Source organism: Pteropus vampyrus, unplaced genomic scaffold, assembly GCF_000151845.1.
Source record: "Pteropus vampyrus isolate Shadow unplaced genomic scaffold, Pvam_2.0 Scaffold391, whole genome shotgun sequence".
NCBI classification, from domain to species: Eukaryota; Metazoa; Chordata; class Mammalia; order Chiroptera; family Pteropodidae; genus Pteropus; species Pteropus vampyrus.
The window spans coordinates 555,168-572,103 of NW_011889172.1; the positions used below are offsets into that span (position 1 = coordinate 555,168).

General features: G+C 49.8%; 1 protein-coding gene across 3 annotated transcripts in view; it reads right to left on the minus strand.

Annotated features, from left to right (window-relative positions):
• DNMT1 (DNA methyltransferase 1) overlaps window positions 1–16,936 on the minus strand; it is a 38,912-nt gene that overhangs the window by 3,368 nt on the left and 18,608 nt on the right. For all 3 annotated transcript variants that reach the window (XM_011380250.2, XM_023523415.1, XM_023523416.1), the window contains exons 13-35: window positions 16,612–16,646; window positions 16,245–16,290; window positions 16,070–16,150; window positions 15,887–15,996; window positions 13,095–13,213; window positions 12,709–12,801; window positions 12,097–12,248; window positions 11,747–11,934; window positions 11,464–11,647; window positions 10,191–10,288; window positions 9,836–9,983; window positions 8,722–8,837; window positions 8,318–8,522; window positions 8,099–8,232; window positions 6,907–7,080; window positions 5,087–5,308; window positions 3,882–4,074; window positions 3,064–3,148; window positions 2,739–2,867; window positions 2,308–2,590; window positions 1,849–1,990; window positions 772–938; window positions 238–415 (exon numbers count right to left, since the gene is read on the minus strand). In XM_011380250.2, coding sequence (XP_011378552.1) covers window positions 238–415; window positions 772–938; window positions 1,849–1,990; window positions 2,308–2,590; window positions 2,739–2,867; window positions 3,064–3,148; window positions 3,882–4,074; window positions 5,087–5,308; window positions 6,907–7,080; window positions 8,099–8,232; window positions 8,318–8,522; window positions 8,722–8,837; window positions 9,836–9,983; window positions 10,191–10,288; window positions 11,464–11,647; window positions 11,747–11,934; window positions 12,097–12,248; window positions 12,709–12,801; window positions 13,095–13,213; window positions 15,887–15,996; window positions 16,070–16,150; window positions 16,245–16,290; window positions 16,612–16,646 — 3,282 coding nt within the window. The remainder of the gene's footprint in view (window positions 1–237; window positions 416–771; window positions 939–1,848; window positions 1,991–2,307; window positions 2,591–2,738; window positions 2,868–3,063; window positions 3,149–3,881; window positions 4,075–5,086; window positions 5,309–6,906; window positions 7,081–8,098; window positions 8,233–8,317; window positions 8,523–8,721; window positions 8,838–9,835; window positions 9,984–10,190; window positions 10,289–11,463; window positions 11,648–11,746; window positions 11,935–12,096; window positions 12,249–12,708; window positions 12,802–13,094; window positions 13,214–15,886; window positions 15,997–16,069; window positions 16,151–16,244; window positions 16,291–16,611; window positions 16,647–16,936) is intronic.

A 16,936-nucleotide genomic window follows, 5' to 3' on the forward strand; every position in this document is an offset into this window, starting at 1 on the left:
GGCCTATTCCAGGAGGAGCAAAAGGTCTGACTGATGCGTTCTGTGACTGTGTCCTACTGTGGGGGGCACAGGCGGTGGGGGCAAGAACAGAAGCGGGAGGTAGTGAGGAGGCGAGGCTGGGAGCCAGTCAGATGACGATGGTTTGGGTTAGGCGCCCAGAGCAGAGCAAAGGCTGGATGGGGGCCGTTGTTCTCATGAAGTAGCTGGAAAAGAGGTCCCTCTGTCAGGCGATGTTACCTTACAGATGTGGTCCCTGAGGATGGGCTGGTACTGCGAGCCCCGGAGCTGCCTCTGGAACCAGGACTGAGGCTCCCCGTTGTACGAGATCTCCAGCGCCGAAGCCCCGTTCCGGATCTCAGGGAGGTCAGACATCGTGTCACGCACAGTGATGGTTCGGAATGGACCTGAGCTCAGCCTGTAACAGAGCATGGAGACAGTTGACATCTCTGAGGATGCACACTGTTGCTGTCCCTCGTGTCACAGTGCCATCCCGACTGCTGGCACTCTTATCCAGAGAGGACAACCCAACTGAGCGGTCAAAGGTCCACCTGAGTCACATGGGCCTCATTCTTCTTAGACTCCCTCCAGGAAGGAGACAGGCTACGGTGTGAGCTTTGCTCATGACAGCAGCCAGGCGCCTGGCCACTGCTCTGTATGCAGTGCTTACTCAGGGGTCAGGACTCAAGACCGGAGGTGGCAGAATGCCAGTGCCAAACCTCCCAGGATAACGCTCACAGGTGCTGACACAGCAAGTCATACTGGGGGTCCTACCTGGTTATGTTGCTGACAAACTTCTTGTCATCCACCACGACGCTCAACTGGCAGGCCCGGGGCGCGAACACGTGCAGTGGCTCTGGGAACAGAGGGAGCTTCTCCCCAGGGGCTGCGGCCAGGATGATGGCCCGCCTCCGTGTCTGGGCCACACCGTACTGACCAGCCTGTGCATGAGACAGCCACATACATAAGGTAAACGGGTACCTCCAACTGCTAGACTAAGGTTCAGGGTCAGGGTGCCCCCTTCATTGAGAGGCTGGCTGGTGCAGAGCTCACCTGGGAACCCCTAATCAACCCAGGTTTCCTCCCAACACGACAAAGTGGAATCAGATACCAAAGGCTGAACTGGGGGGCCATGCCACCCCGGCACTCGCTTACCCGCACAGACTCAGCTTTGCAGCCAACCTTCCCTCCCGCTTTAACAGTTATTTCAGTGTAGTTACACCAACAATTACTGGGTGGTTATATAGAGTGGCTATTTCCAGATAAGGCCTACTCTCTCTGGGTCACTCCGAATCGCTGTCACTGCAGAAAGAGCCTCTGGTAGCCACTACCTAGAATGCAACCCTCTGCACTCTCTAGGTATTCGCGTGCACGAGCATTCACCCCGAGGAAACACCTGTTTCACTGCTCTGTAACGGTTTGGTCTGAGTCGTTCTGCCAACCTGGCCTCACCTGCCCCTCTGTGGAGATCTAGATACTGCTTAGAGCGCGGTACTCGGCCACCACCATTATCCATTGAGGGAAGTGAGCTGGAAACACGGTCAAGAACCCCCTTGCACGCAGCCTTTCCTCAGGCACCCGAGAGGATGCAGCTCGAGAAGACCCTGAGAGGTGGACTTGCTGGAAAGTGGCTCTGAGCTTTCGGATCTAAACGCTATGAGCTTCACAGCTGTGAGTGCGGGCTCCGGGGGCCACTGCTTCACCCTGGCCAGCATCGCAAGTTACCACGCTAAGGCCTGTCCCCTTGAAGCTTACTTTTGGTTGGAGACAAGTTTGCTACAGTCCAGGGTCCGCTGCCCCCTCCCATCCATAGCCATCTGCCCACTTTGGCCCGTTCTCTGGGAGCCCCACCTGCAACACGCCAAAGGTGCACTGATAGCCCATGCGGACCAGGCAGCGGAGAGTGAGCTTCAGGACCATGGAGCGCTTGAAGGAGACAAAGTTCCTGACATTCTCCAGGAGGAAGTACCGCGGCCGGTAGTAGTCACAGTAACTGTGGAGGCGGGAGAGACAAGAGTCGTTGCTTGAACCCAGGGAAGAGATCTGCTCCCAGAAGCCATTCCCAAAGGCTTGACACTGGGCTGTTGAGAATTTGCACCTCCCAACTTTTGACGCCTGTCCTCAGAGGAGAGTGAGCTGTGAATTTCCTGAAGGCAAAGGCTGGGTGTCTCACCTAGACACATGGCCTTCAGCAGCTGTGAAAGCTAGAGCAGTTACTGCTCACCCTGGCACAGCCAGTGTCGCAGCCCTATGGGCTGTCCAGTCACCCAAAGGCAGCACTGAACACAGGAGGGCCTCTGCTCTGCTTACCTGAGGAAGGAGACCACCAAAGAGTTCTTGAACTTGGAGTAGGTACGCGAATTGAAGCGGTTCATGCCGCTGAAACCTTGGCAGGGCGGCCCGCCGCACAGCATCTCCACATCTCCCTTCTGGGGCAGCTTCTGGCCACGGGAGTTGGTCACCTCCCCGGCCATGACCAGCTTCAGCAGGATGTTGCAGTCCTCCGTGAACACCGTGGAGCCAGGGTTGTTCAGCCGGAAGGCCTGCGCTGCAGGGTCCCACATCTCGATGGCCCACAGCGTTTCTGAGATGCCTGGCAGACACGAGGACAAAGATAGGCTTTGAACTCCCTGGAATGACTCTTGGGTCAGAAGAGTGACCAGAGCCAGAAAGCTCTTCCCAGGTGGGATGTGCCCAGTCCAGTTTTACTGGCTGTGCAGACAAAACCTGCTGGCTTTTACCTGCTTGGTGGAATCCTTCTGACAATCCCCCACAGCCAGAAAACACATCCAGGGTCCGCAGTTTTGGCAGCTGAATTTCTGTCTCAGGTTCGCTTGGCTCACATGTCTGAGACTTTGCCTTGCCTTTCCCTGGAAGAGACAGGCCACAAATTAAATCAGGGCTGTGACTTACTCTCTTCAGATATCTTATTGATTCAGGGATAGCCTCGTTATAAGTTGTTAACACACAAAATGCGGTAACACCAGAGGCTGTTCTTTTACACTGATCATATGTATCCTGAGTTATAGAAGATGGACTTGAAAAGAACCCTATGGAATAACATACCTTTTCCCTTCCCTTTCCCTTTATTTCCAGGGCTACGAGCATGGTTAGGAGGATCTTCAAAGCTTTTGCTCTTGGCATTATAGGCCTGAGAAGGGAAGAACCACAATAGTCTGGCAGAGAAATGCACTGGTTCCCTAACAAGTTAATTTGATAAAGATCCACTTAATTTCTCCTTGAATATGGCCATAAGCAATTAGCCACCAAGAAGAGTACTTTAATTTTACTATACCAGAAATAAAAAAATTATATTAGTACAAATACTTTATGTGGCTGACATTGAGATTCTAGCTATTATAAGTGCCTGGACTACTCATTCCTAAAAATAGGCCAAAGCGTTATACCAAGAGACTGCTGTCTGATGAAGCTGCCCGCTCCGGCACCTGGGGAAACGCGGGCACGTGCCCTTATAAGATGAACCAATACGGAAAGCCCACGCTCAACTTAAAAGTGATTAGCTTAGTCAACAGACTCCTAGATCTTTTCTCGATAACCAGGGCCAGCTGCATGGTATGTGTGACCCCGGCCTGGATACTGATGCCTGGCTGAAGGTACTGAGGAAGGGCCCCTGGGGAAGGGGCCCCTCTCCCTAACTTACCCTAAGGTACTGGGCAGGCTAGCAGGGGCCACCCAACAGTCTTTAAGTAAATTTTAGTTACATTAGGACACTCAAATATACTTATTGTACTTTTTAAAAAGCCAAAAATATAAAGTTACAGACTTGAACCTTGCAGATTTGCACTCTGGGTAACTAAACTGCTTTCTCGGGGGGCCATGAGTGTGGCATGAAGTCCCTCCCTCCAGTAAGCCCAGAGTGCCACCTCAAGGAAGTAGAAGCGGTCTGGGCCCCCAGCGGAGAAATCCTGCAGGCACTCGGGCAGGTCCTCCCCGTACTCCACGGTGCAGCGGCCCTGCACAGCCTTGAAATCCACCACGGCCTCCTCGTCACTCCAGTAAAGCAGGTTGATGTCTGCGTGGTAACTCGCCGGGGTGGACTTATGCGTGTTCTCTGGCCTGTGAGCGCAAGGGTCTTTGTCAGCAATTCTTTTGCTGTGAACTGACGATGAATTAAATGGCACCGCATTCTTGGGGGTGCTCTGAGAATTTATGAGTAAAGACCGCAAGCCCCGCAATCAGGTCAGCTTGATTACTATCTTCCTTACTTGGCACTAAACACTAAAAACCGAGTAGATTCTTTGTAACAAATGCTCCTTTCATGGGCCTTTCATGGGACTGGACAGCTTGATGCCGCAAAGAAGCAACCGTTATGCATAACTGAACATTAAACCTAAAAGTAGTTCAGTTTGTTAAATGGTCTGCTTGCTCTTCATGCCCTCAACTGCAGCCCAAACAGACCAGCCCTGTGTCAGGACAGCGGCTGCCTGTCTCCCGCTAAGAAGCACGTCTACAGCTTCTTTCTCTCACCTATACCAGCCAAACTTCCCCTTCCTTTCTCACTTTTAAGACTGATTATTACAAAGACTTCAAGAAAGTCTTTGATATACGTTGGCCAAGAGGTGAAGCAACGTTATAATTATCTATATGGCTTAGTTTCAGGTCGGCTCCTAACAATTACCAGTTACTAGGATCCCAGAAAAGACTAGGTGCAGCCAAGACCTTGGGAAAAGTACAGAGAGAGAAACCCCTAAAACAGGAAGAAAGGCCTAGAAAGAAAACAGGAAGAGGAGCGCAGGGAGGGACAAAGGGAGCGGTCAAACAGTCATAAATAGGACTGGAGGTTCTCTGCGGGTGCCTCAGGCAGAACCCAGGACATTCCACACCTGCCTTTGTCACACCCTGGACTTTAGCTTAAGGATTTCTTTTGGAGCAAACTCAGCAGCTTTAAAACAAACATCTAAAAGCAAGTCTATGAAATATAATTCAAGTCACTGTCAGCACCCACCAGGTCATCCAAAACATTTTGAAAAACAGCTACCTCTACTAACTCTTAAAACACTGCTGTGTATATTATGTTACAACTCCGTTTCAGGCAGAGCCTTCTGGAAGCGCAGAGGCCGTCACTGACCTGTAGAACTTGTTCAGTCTGATCTTGACATCTGTCTCATTAGGCTTTCCGTTGCTCTTCTTGACACAGAAGATCTCTTTGATGCGGCCAATTCGGTATGGCTCAGGGGCGTCCAGGTTGCTGCCTTTGATGTAGTCAGAGTACTTCCTGTAGTGTTCCGGATACAGGTCTTCATCCACGGGCTCCTTCCGTGGGCGTTTCACAGGACTGGACAGTTTGATGCTGCAGAGAAGCAAATGTTATGTGTAGACATTAAACCTTAAAAAGTAGGTAATTCAGCGTGACTGACCAGTGACAATAGCCACTGAAATTCAAGCACCTTATAAACTAGTGCAGCTAAGTGCTCTTAGAAAAGATTTAGAGAAAGACTAAATTTCATCCACTGTTCAAAATAAGCATCTTCCATCTGTTGGCCATGGCACTCGCCAACGCTGTTAGAATATTCTCAGCTCTCCGCGCTACATGGTAGGACTGCAATTCTTGCTATGTGACTTGTTCTCCTGAACAAGTATGGGCAGGAGTGACACACAAGCACTTCTAGGGGAGAGCATGTAACCTCCAGAAGAGCCTCCAGTGTGCCTTCCCTGGCCTCTGAGATTGGCAGCTTTTGAGAAGGCAGAAACTCTGGCAGCTCAGGTCCCTGAGTGACACAACAAGCCCAGAGCCCTACTGAACCATGACAGACACACAATGCAGGCAAGAAGTAAACCGCAGTTTGGGGTTATTACCATGGCATAACCCACACGCTCCAGACTGAGGTGCTGACCTAGGGTGATGCTGGAGAAGGCATGGGGAAGAGACTGGCAGTCTGAGCAAGCCGACTTTGGCACAACTACTGTGGTAAAACCAATCATCTGATATGGCTGCCAGGATGGCCGGGCTGTGCTCTCTCAAGACTGCCATTTGGGAAGGCGGCAGCCACAGTTCTTATCCACCAGGCCCCCTTAAGAGTCTAACAGGCTCAAAAGGCTACTATGCACACCTGTGTTGATGCTTCTGCTGCACCAGGAAAAGCTGATAAACAGCACTGCCCCTCCCCCTCACGTCAAGGACAACCTGTGCTGGAGCGGGTGACGCACAGACTCCTGGGCTAGAAGGGCCCTGCCCTCCCTGTTTTGTAATTCACAGTAACTGAACTGAGGCTAAGGAATGAGGTCCAACTGGAACTCCGGGAAAATGGAATTGCAAGCCGGGAAACTGAACTACATTGGGAGATGTTGGTTGTAAACCCAACCACGTACTAGTTCTTACAACGAACAAAGAATGGATCAAGTGTGGAAAATATGGATCAAGTGTGGAAAATATCTGTGGCTTTGATCTTTCCCGGAAGAGCCTCAGCCCTCTGATATGCAAAGTAGTCTTTGATGCATTTCTCATTTACCAAGAGGTAAGTCATATTCATTCAGTCTTCACCCTAAGCCAGGCACTGTGCTAAGCACGTCTCTTTAACTCACTTAATCCTTATAGGCCCGGCAGGCAAGATACTCCTCTCCCCATCTAACAGAGGGGGACTAAGAAGAGGAGGTCTCTGGCCCAGCGCCTCACAAGCTGGTCAGAGGCAGAGCTGGGCAGGGCTCACCACTGACGCTGGAGCTGTCTCTGAGCCAGCAGAGTTCTTTCACAGACTCACAGCTTCACTCTGCCACAGAATCGTAGTCACTGTGCACTGGACTGCTGGACACTGTCTGATCGCCACAGATGCCAATGTGATGGCTCGGGCAGAAGCTGGTACTAGGGGTGCAGAGTCAGGGGACATTCCAAAGCCAACCCTCTACTGGCCCAGAGATCTTGGCCCTGACCTGGGCAAAGGGGGCGCTCACTTGAATGTGAAGGCCTCCGGGAGGAGGTACACGCCGTCTCCCACTCGATACTGGACACCATCCTTGGTGGCTGAGCTGTAGAGAACCCGGCCATCCAAGTCCTCCAGCTGCTCCATGACCCTGGGAAATTCCTTCTGCCTCACTTCAGCCAGACGGGCACAACTTACGCAGAACCTGAAGGAGTGAAGGACAGAAACCAAAAGGCCCTGAGGCAGCAGGTAGTGACCGCAGTATCAGCTGCTGGCTCAACGCAGAGACCCTAGCGACCAAGAGAAAACACCTGCAAATGTTTGAAGGAAGTGGCTTTTCTGTACTTTATGTTCACACTCTGAAAACAGTTATTTGGGACCACAGCCCAAAGATATATACAACGCAAGAAAATGCCAAGCCAATCCCACTTTTGAGTATTTACTATAAAAACCCTAAGACATCAACGAACAATGTAGAATATGGTGAGGAATACGCCAGAAGCAAGAATACAAAGAGTGATTCAGTTAGGAACTCAAAAAATCAGGAGGCTCATACTAAAATCTCTATAAAGGCAGAAGAGGTATTTGGAAGAGTTTAACACTATTCCTTAAAGGAGAGTTGGAGACAGCCTTAAATATGGAGATCAAGTCAAAAGGCAACACCAGGCCAACTGATAAAGCATAGAAGCATTTAAGTTAGCCCTTCCAGACTTCACCCCCTCAGCCTCACTGCTGCTCTGGAGACACTGGCACCACTTCCGGTCAAAACAAATGAAGTACAGCGGTTAAAGAAAAAGTCATGGGGCACTAAACATTAAAACAGAACAAAGCAAAACCAAGACTCCCTAAGAGCAGTCACCCACCAGTTGGCATAAAATGTAATCAAAGATCTCACGTATGAGAAGATACCTAAGAAACTAAAGAAAACACGTGAAATCTGTGGGACAGATGCTGAGGAACATGCAAAAAGGCTGAAAATGGAATAAATCCTGCTCCTGGACACGGGAGCTTCTCATAAAGGGAACTCCAAGCCCAGGCTGTCCACACATTTACAGCCACTGCAACGAATCCAGGCTGGCCTTCAGTTAGCAAAGAGAACAATCAGATGGTGTCAGGGAAACAAATCCAGCAGATGGAAACATGTGAAAAGCTAGTGATTCAGAGAGAAGTACGAGGTCCTCCCCGAGAAAGGGACAGCACCAGGGCCCAGACCAGGAACTCACTTGTACTTGTTGTCCTCCGTTGGCTGAGTGTTAGGAGGGGACTCAAATCGTGCATAGTCTTGATCGTACCACAGCTGGTAGAAATAGGTCTTCCCATCGTCCTCTGCCATCAGGGCCTCAGGATCCATGCCCCCCTTTGGGGACAAGAATGCTGTGTCAGGCGTGACCCCACATAGTGAGAGAGGGGCACGTGACAGGTGCTGGGCAACAGGCACTCACCTCCAAGGCCCAGTTTTCCGATGGAGCTTTATAGACGACTGTCACCTTGCTATGAATGTATGACAGCTGCATGTCCTCACACTCATCTACCAGGAACAGCTCCAGGGGGTCCGACGTGGCCCCAAGGACCGTGTCTGTGCCAGCACAGAACCAGTGGGCATGAAACATCTGCCCTTGGATGCTGTCCTCCCACAATGCGGTGACCCTGGAGTCAGATGAGCAGGAAGGAAGAAAGTTCTAATGATCAGCAGATCTGCTCTAAGTCTACTTAGGGGAATTTGTGTTTTGTGTTTGTTTCAGTCTAGGGCACAGAGCTGCTGCTGCTATATTCTTGCAAAACAGGCATCTCCTACCTGTGCAAGAGGAAGTGTGTGCTGAAGTCGAGCACAGGGAAAGATACAAACCTTGCTAAGTACAGTGGTTTTGACGAGTCATCTGGGATAACAGAGACACAATCCCCCACTTCCAGCGTTTCCGAGTCAATGCACACCTTCTTATAGTAACTCTTCTTGCCATCGGTCTGAAAACGAAGAGCTTATTTCAGATGGGGATGGGTTTGAAGGTCCATACTAGGTTTGACCTGCGTGCTGGTGTTACTTTACATAAAGGTGTAACCTATAATGATTTCATTAAGAAGTCACCAGCTCTACCGGCCTACAGGAAATCCACCTCCCTAGGCGGGAAGCCTGTGGCAGAGGGCACTCATGACCCTCTGTCAGCAGCAAATCAGATCCAGAACCCTATGTTAACAGCCCAGTCCCCACTCCTCGCCGTGGTCCTGCAGCTGCGTCCCACCCGACTCCTCCCTCAGCCACAGGCCTCTTTCCTTTCCTCCCACAAGGAAAGCTGGTTCCCCACTCAGGGCCTCCACCCCCATCCTTCCCTAGATCTTCGTGGGGCGGTTCCTCTCCCACTTCTGGGTCTCAGCCCAGATGTCACCTCCTCTAGAAAGGCTTCGCAGCTCGAGCCTCCCACCCCCTCCAGCTCTCCACCTGCCCAGACGTGCATGTCCGTCCCTTGCCTCAGTGTCACCGCCACAGGGCAAGGCTAAGCCCCGTCCCGGCCTGGGGCAGCCAACGGCAGGGCAAGGCCTCACGCTTGCTGAGGACACTCACTCTCCAGCTTTGGTACAGGAAATGAGCCTTAGATGGGGAGGTGGCCACAGAACAACCGGGAGGCGATCTGCTAGTGCCCTGAAGACCCATTCCCAGGCCAGAGGGGGTGTTGACAACTCTCTTCGAAACAAGCTCTGAAGTGGAAGGACCCTGACACCCTTAGAACTGTGTCAAATTCCTAGCTGGGAACCCTAAGAAAACCGAGTCTTTGAGCACCCAAGTAAAAGCACGTTTCTGGTGCATGGCCATGGGCCTCAGTCTCGCGGCCAGCCCTGCTCGTCTCCCAAGGCAAACAAGCAGGACCCAGGCTGCTTAAGAGGCCTGGTGGTGAGACATCAAGAGGCAACTCGCTCCTCACAAGGGTGGCAGTAGGGAGACTGACAGTAAGGTGATCCAGGATTACCTTAACGGCCTCTCCAATCCAAGAGATCCGGTTCTTGTTCTGTTTCTTTTTCTTGCCCTGATGCATTTTTTTGGGTGACGGCACCTCTGGGATATTGTCATCTACTTCTTCATCATCATCTGCCTCCTTCATGGCCATATTGGGACACCTACAAAGTCACTTGTATAAGAAAGCCTCCTTTTATAAGTAAAACCAAATGGGGCTGTTTTAGATAACAGGGACAGGCCTGTTGACAATACTGGATAAAGCAATCCAGCCTGCTCTGAACATCTCCACCCAGCTGTCCCATACAAAGCATACCAGCCATCGGCTGGCATTGTCCTCTGCTACGAAAACAAGTGTCAGCCAAGCCTACCTCCTCTCTTGGCAAGCCTGTTTGCTCCGTCCGCTGCCACCAAATTTAACCATATCCTTACAGGCTTTACACTTTCCACACTCGGGCTGCTGACAAACCTGAAAGGTATTTAAAAAGTAAATTAAATGGCCACCAGTAACAGTTGGTAAGTGGTTTTTTGGCAAATTACCCTCTAGAAATTGTATATTTAGCCTCGTTAGAAGTACAGGAAATGAGGGTCAGGAACAAGATACCATTCACATCCTCCAGAATGGCAAAGGTTAAAAAGCCATACAGGTGGTATTGGGACAGGTGTGGGGAAACACACTGCTCAAAGGGTTTACGTCAGTAACACTGCTTTGGAGAGGAGTTTTCTAGATTAAAGTTAGGCATCTAACCCACACCCCAGCTATTCTACTTCTAGGTAGAAGCAGCCCCAGAAGCCCCGGTGTATAAGAGCAACAAGTTGCCCACCATCGAGGGCTAATGAAGTATGAGCGGTCAAAATGAATTAACTAGATCTACCTATTTCAACACATAATGATTACAAAAGATACCAGTTATGTATATTTTAAAAAGTTATTTTTTAAAGCTTGGATACAGACATGCTAGATAAAACAAGTAAAACCAAAACAAGAATGGTGAGGACATACAAATCCCTGCAGAGGGCTACCACTAAAGACAAAAGGAAACACTAGTGGACAGAGTGAACACAGGGTGCTTCTGAAAGCAAAAACTTGGTTTTTGCATCCAAGTTTTATTCCAAAATAAATCAAATAGATAAAAAAATATATCTGATCTCTGGGTCATAGCATTAGAGAAATCAATTCCTCCAGAGTGAAGTAAAAATGCATTAAAAATTCACAGAAGAGGTCTTTTAAGGCCTCCAATCTAAGTTGGACAGAGTCCCTGTTTTCCCGGGAAAGTTATAGCATCAGACGAAGCGGGCTCCTGGAGGATGTCCTCCCCTTGGAGGAAGCAGCTGCTGTGGGGTGGTCACTGCCTCCATCCGCACTCCAGGGCCTTCAGACACATGAGGTGCAGGCAGAGCAAATGCTACCCAAGAGGCCAGACTCTTTAATAAGACAGAGGCATTCACAGTAAAGTGTCCAAGCACACCTTTTTCAACAGCTGTCTTATCAATCTGTCCCGTGAGGCATGCAGGTACCCCCAGATCACCAAGTTTATCCAAGCTTGTTTTACGGGTCACATCCGAGCAGTGAGCATCTCAAACGAGATGAGAAAGAACTGAATTGCTCAGACTGTGAGGGGAGCCTGGCCCAGGTGAGGTTACCTCGCAGACACCACACCGCCGGCGTTTGAAGGCATTCTCCTTGTCTTCTCTGTCATCCTTCTCGATTTGCTCTGCGAAGAAAGTGTCGAAGATCTGGTAGACCAGCTTGGTGGTGGTGGCTTTCGTGGGACCTTTGTCCTTCTCCTTGGCGGAATGGCTGATTGTCTGACGTCTTTCAGCTCGCCTGGGAGAGAGAGTCCCACTCTGAGCAGCTGGGAAAGAGGGCACGGGACACTGCCTTCTCTGCTCTCAGGTCTTCAGTTTATTCCTGCCGTGTCCTTACCTTTTTCCCAGGGTGACCCCCGCCAACTTGATCAGGTCTCTCATGCAGGGGGTCAGGAAGATGGGCTGCTCATCACTGTCCCCAGCCTCATCATAACTCTCTACTTGTTCCACCACGAACTGAGCATGCCGCAGGAGAGAATCCTCAGTGAATCGATTCAGGTTGAGCACCGAAGGAGGAACAGTGGTCTTTAAGAAAAAAAAATAGAAATTCCTTAGGCGTAAGCAAAAACTGTTCTAATAAAAGTGAAGAACAGGTTATGCTGATTCTCGATATGAGTTTTCCAGCAATATCTATACTGCATGTAAATAGGTGTGAATCTCAGATTACGAAGAACCTAAACCTTGTACCTCGATCTTATTGATCAGGTCTTCGTAGGTCGAGTCGGGGTTGCTCTGCAGGAACTCGACAACTATCTTACTGATGTAGATCTTCTCCTGCATCACGCTGAACATTGGTGCGTACTCTGGGTTGGGATCCATCAGGATGTATTCAGCAAAGGCTGGAGTAAATGAGATATTTTTAAAAAGCAGTTGGAACCTGATGGCAGCTAACAGGCAGAGATGAGTCTATAAAGCTTATGGGGAGTCTAAAAGTCATTCCATACCCAAATGTCAAAAACTTAAAGTACAGTCAGAGCCAGCTCATTCAGAAGTGGCCTCTCGGAGCCAACTAGAGAATGGAGACCGGCTGAGGGTCTTACATTGAGCTCATCTAGGTTTTTGAAATTCTGAGTTTGAGTTGCAAAAATATGAGCTACTCGTATAACTGGAAGGCCAGTTCCAAGGCCAGTTGTAACTATATGAGAGTCCATCCCAGTCTGACCGTACATGTTCCCACACGGGCAGCGGTGTTCATGTGAGCCCACTGAGACTCCCAGAGCCCAACCGAGCCCCTGGGAGGATGGGAGCAAAGGTTCTTCTCAGATCCCAGGAGAGTCCACAGATGGCCACATTACTTACAGGTGCTGAAGCCAATGAGAGCCTTTTCCCCTCCATCAAAACCAGTGATCCACCATTCATTTATGGGGCCAAGATTTTTGCCATTAACACCACCTAAGAGAGAGAAAAGAAAAAGTTTCTTGAAAGGAAATGGGATTCAGAACTATGACTCACATCAAAAACCCAGCAGGGCCCGTGGCACTAAAGTGCCCACCTGAGCTGACATCTCTTATCAGCCAAGCCAGCCAGTCCTCATCAGAGCCATCAGAGTGTGTTAGCTCATAGCTGTTCACAGCACGAAGTCTCAAGCCCTAACTCTGAGGCGATAGTTCTGAATATTGCTCTGTAGGCAAGCTATTTGTTTTTAAAATATCTGTCCCAAATATAACCTGGAATGTTCTACTTACCTTCAAGAGATGGATCATCATCATATATTGGTTTTGCTGAACCAGAGAAGAAGAGTTCAACATTCTTCTCAATGAGGCCAGTGTCGATCGGGCACAAGTGACCACGTTTACAGTACACACTAGACGGGCAACAAAGAGTATGTTAACCAGTTGCAGTATGGAGCCAAGTTCAGACACAAGGTGACGAGATGATGTGCAAGTCCTAGACTGTTCTTTCTGGTCGCCAGAACACCAGCTCAGTAGTGTTTTCTCACCCAAACAGCTTCTACCTGATCCTCCTGCCCATATATCTAGAGTACAAGTATCTGCGAGATCGGTGAGACTGACAGTGGGATGATGGGAAATCTAACAAGAGAACAACTCGCTACATCCTCCCTCGGTACATTGCTAACGGAGAAATACCGGCTCTTAAACACATTCTACTCACAGCTGAGCAACCACAGCCTCTATCTAGCTTCAAAACATCTCCATCACTCCAAATAAAACCTCATACCCATTAAGCACTCACTCCCTATTCCCTCCCCATCCCTGGCAACCACGGATCTGCTTTGTTTCTTTGGACTTACCTCTTCATAATTCTTATATGGTTAGTTTTGTGTCGAGTTTAACCTCAATTAAAATTTTAATACAACAAAATACTGTATAATAGCATAAAAAGTGAGGTCCATCAGGGACACGGGAAAGATGGACCTCTGCTTCCCTCTGGCAGAGCCCAGGTTTAAGAACATCCACGGTCCCCCTGCCCAGACACACTCCCCGATATCCGCTAGGCTGTTCCTCATTAAGTAGGATGCCACTAAACTTAACAGCATGAATTAGAGGTCCTGCTTATGGACCTGCTTGTGCTGGCCTCGAGGACTACACCGCTGCACTGGATGCCACGCCACGCCTCAGTCCCCAGGTAGGCCACGCAGGATCTGTGCAGGTCTCCCAACAGCACCTCCCACCACACTCCCATGGCCTGGGGCCTTGGGAGCCAGAAATCCTCATCCTGGAATCTTGAGAAACTTTTTAAAAAATGAAAACACTTTGAGTTGAGCTCCTCTACTACGTGCCAGGCATGGTAGACAACTGGGTCACAGACCTGCCTCAGGACTTGAAGTCCAATGAGAAAGGTGGGCCCATACCAAGGGAGGGGAGGACAGTGCAAACCCACAGAAGATGAGGATCCAGGGTCAAGCTACTGAGCTGTCTCTCGGCTCTCAGTAGAGGTGACATCAAGAAGTTCTAAGTCCCAGGCAGGGGGCAGGACCCACTGCTTTGCAGGATGGACCGCTCCTGAGACTTGCTTCCAGCCTCCACATGCAGCCCATGTATTAGAGGTGAGCAGAGTCCCTAAGCAACCCAGGCGGTCTTGCTTCAATGGCCTGATGCTAAAAGGCACATTATTCCCGGGAAGTGTGTCCTTGCTGCTACCTTCCCACCCTATAGGAGTGAGTCTACAACAGACTCCATCCCTGGGGGGAAGCCGAGAGATTCCAACTCCAACATTCTGGCTACAGTAGCCCAGGCTCCAGCTCCTGGCTCTCTTCCAAGCCTCTGTCCCAAGGAATGCCACAGGGAGGCACAAGGGTGTGAAAGCCAGTGACCCCAACACAACATGTTTTGCTTATGTCATCGGGAAGAGGTTTGGGTCAGGCTCCAGGGATCATTGGTAGATGAAGAGCATCCCAATATGGATCAGAATCCTGATCGTGTTGGACAGGAGGCTACAACCAACCCAACCACAAGGAGTGTGAAGAATGCTGCAGAGGAAACACACTGGGGTCTTAGCCCAGGAAATAAGAACCCCCCCAACCTGCTATGGGGCCCAGGTATGCAAAGCTGCTCAAAAGTGCAGTCTACCTGAGGCTTACAACGGGTGTTCCTGAGGTTATCCACCTGCCCCCACAACGTTCTTCTCCAGGGAGAACTGCATGTGTGGAGGCCTGAGAGAGGACATGGGCTGCTGCCCCTAGAGCCAAGCTGTTTCCCCAAGGAAACAAATTGAAGCCTCAGAGTAACTGCATCCCCAGTGTAAGGGAGTGGACTACACAGTGGAGGCCGAAGAGCATGGGGACTCTGCTCACTCAAGGGTCTGTTTGAGCCTTGCTGAAGGTATAGTCCGCACATCACGGACTTTCGACCAGAGAAAATTCTAGAGTCATTGCCACAGCATACAAAGCCTTGCAGGATCTGGCCGCCTCCCCGGCCCCTGCTCCCTGACTATATCTACTACCACTTGTCCCCCCTGGTCCCTCTACTCCGGCCCAGCAGCCTCAACCCCAAGTCTTCCACAGCCAACAAGGGTCCACCGCTGAGCCTCTGTGCCGCTCACACTCCTCCCGGGATGTCTTTCCCTGGCTATCTTATGCCCCTAAGGTCTTTGCTCAAGTCACTTTCCCGTCATTTTAAAGTTTCTTTCTCCCGCCCACTCTCTGCTTTCCATTTATCATAGTTGTTACTACCTGACGAGCATAACTTTCGTTCTGCCTCCGTGAAAGCAGTGACCTGAGGCGCTATATCCGTAACGCCCAGTGCAGTTCCTAGGACAGAGCTGGTCCGCATGTGAATGAACGACCTCCCAGATGTGCACAGACTGAAGATTTAACATGCATAGTTTTAACAGCCAAAGAACCCCCCTCCCCCCAAAAAAACCCCCAGCAAAGATCTACTACACTTCACAAGCTGTGTGGCTTTTATCCATCACGTGTTAGCAGCATAAGACACGGTGCAGGTTAGGTACTAAAGACACTAAGGCCCTGGGCGTCTTTAGGGAGATGCCCTGTCACAATGAAGAGGCATATCAGTACCTGAAGCACGTCAGTTTGTGTTGGGGAAGAGCCTCGTAACTCTCAAAGCCGGATTCATTGGCGTCAAAGATGGACAGTCTCTCGTTTGTCAACAGCTGTGGCTCGTCCACCTGAGAGACATCAGACTGATAAGCAGAGGCACGCGAGGCAGAACGAAAGGCTGAAGGCGGTGCTGAAACTTACTGCGTCGGTGGGGTGATGCTCATACTTCAGTTCGGGGTCATCCAGGTACTGTCCACACTGAACACACCGCGGAGGATGGGTCTGTGGGGGCGTGACACAATGGTGCTCAGAGGGCCAGCTCTGAGCAATCGCATTAGTGCTGCGCCACCAGCTTTCTCCCTGGATGCAAGCTTACCTTGGAGGACACTACTGTTTTGGCTCGAGCCACTTTTTTCTCAGTTCTGGGAACAAAGCACAAGATGGTTTGTTTTTTTAGTCATTTCAGAATGTATCGGAATCCACCGCCAAAGTTATACTTAGACCACCCAACACACATGACACCAGGTGCTGCGTAAGGGGCAAGGTGCTAGGTCACAAGTGTCTCTACCACATAGAGAGGACCGGCCTCACACGGCAGAATTGGAGCATCTTGGTCCTGTGCTCACAGACCCGATCAGATTCAAAACTAAGCCTGGTCTGGCAAGTCACTAAAAGCCCCTTTTTCTTTCTAGAACTATTATCTTACTATCTGCTGTGTATAAAGACAAAAATAAAGTTCTTACGGTTCTTTGGATGTAGTTTTGCGTCTCTTCTCCTCCTAAATGGAGAAAACAAAAGAGAAAGGTAAAAAATACTTTACATCTGGATAATGCTTCGGAGTTAAGAATTTAACCTATGTATTTATCACAAAACCTAGTCAGAGGTAAAGAAGCCAGTGAGACCTGAGCCACCTCCAGTATATAGTCTTATAATCAAAATTCTTATAACCAAAAACTTCCTTAAAAGACTCATTAAGAGACCAAAAAACAAGAAAACCTTAGCTTTCCTATACAAGTGGTACCTCAAGTAATTAACTGAGAAGGGGTCCTATGGACTGAACTGTGTGCC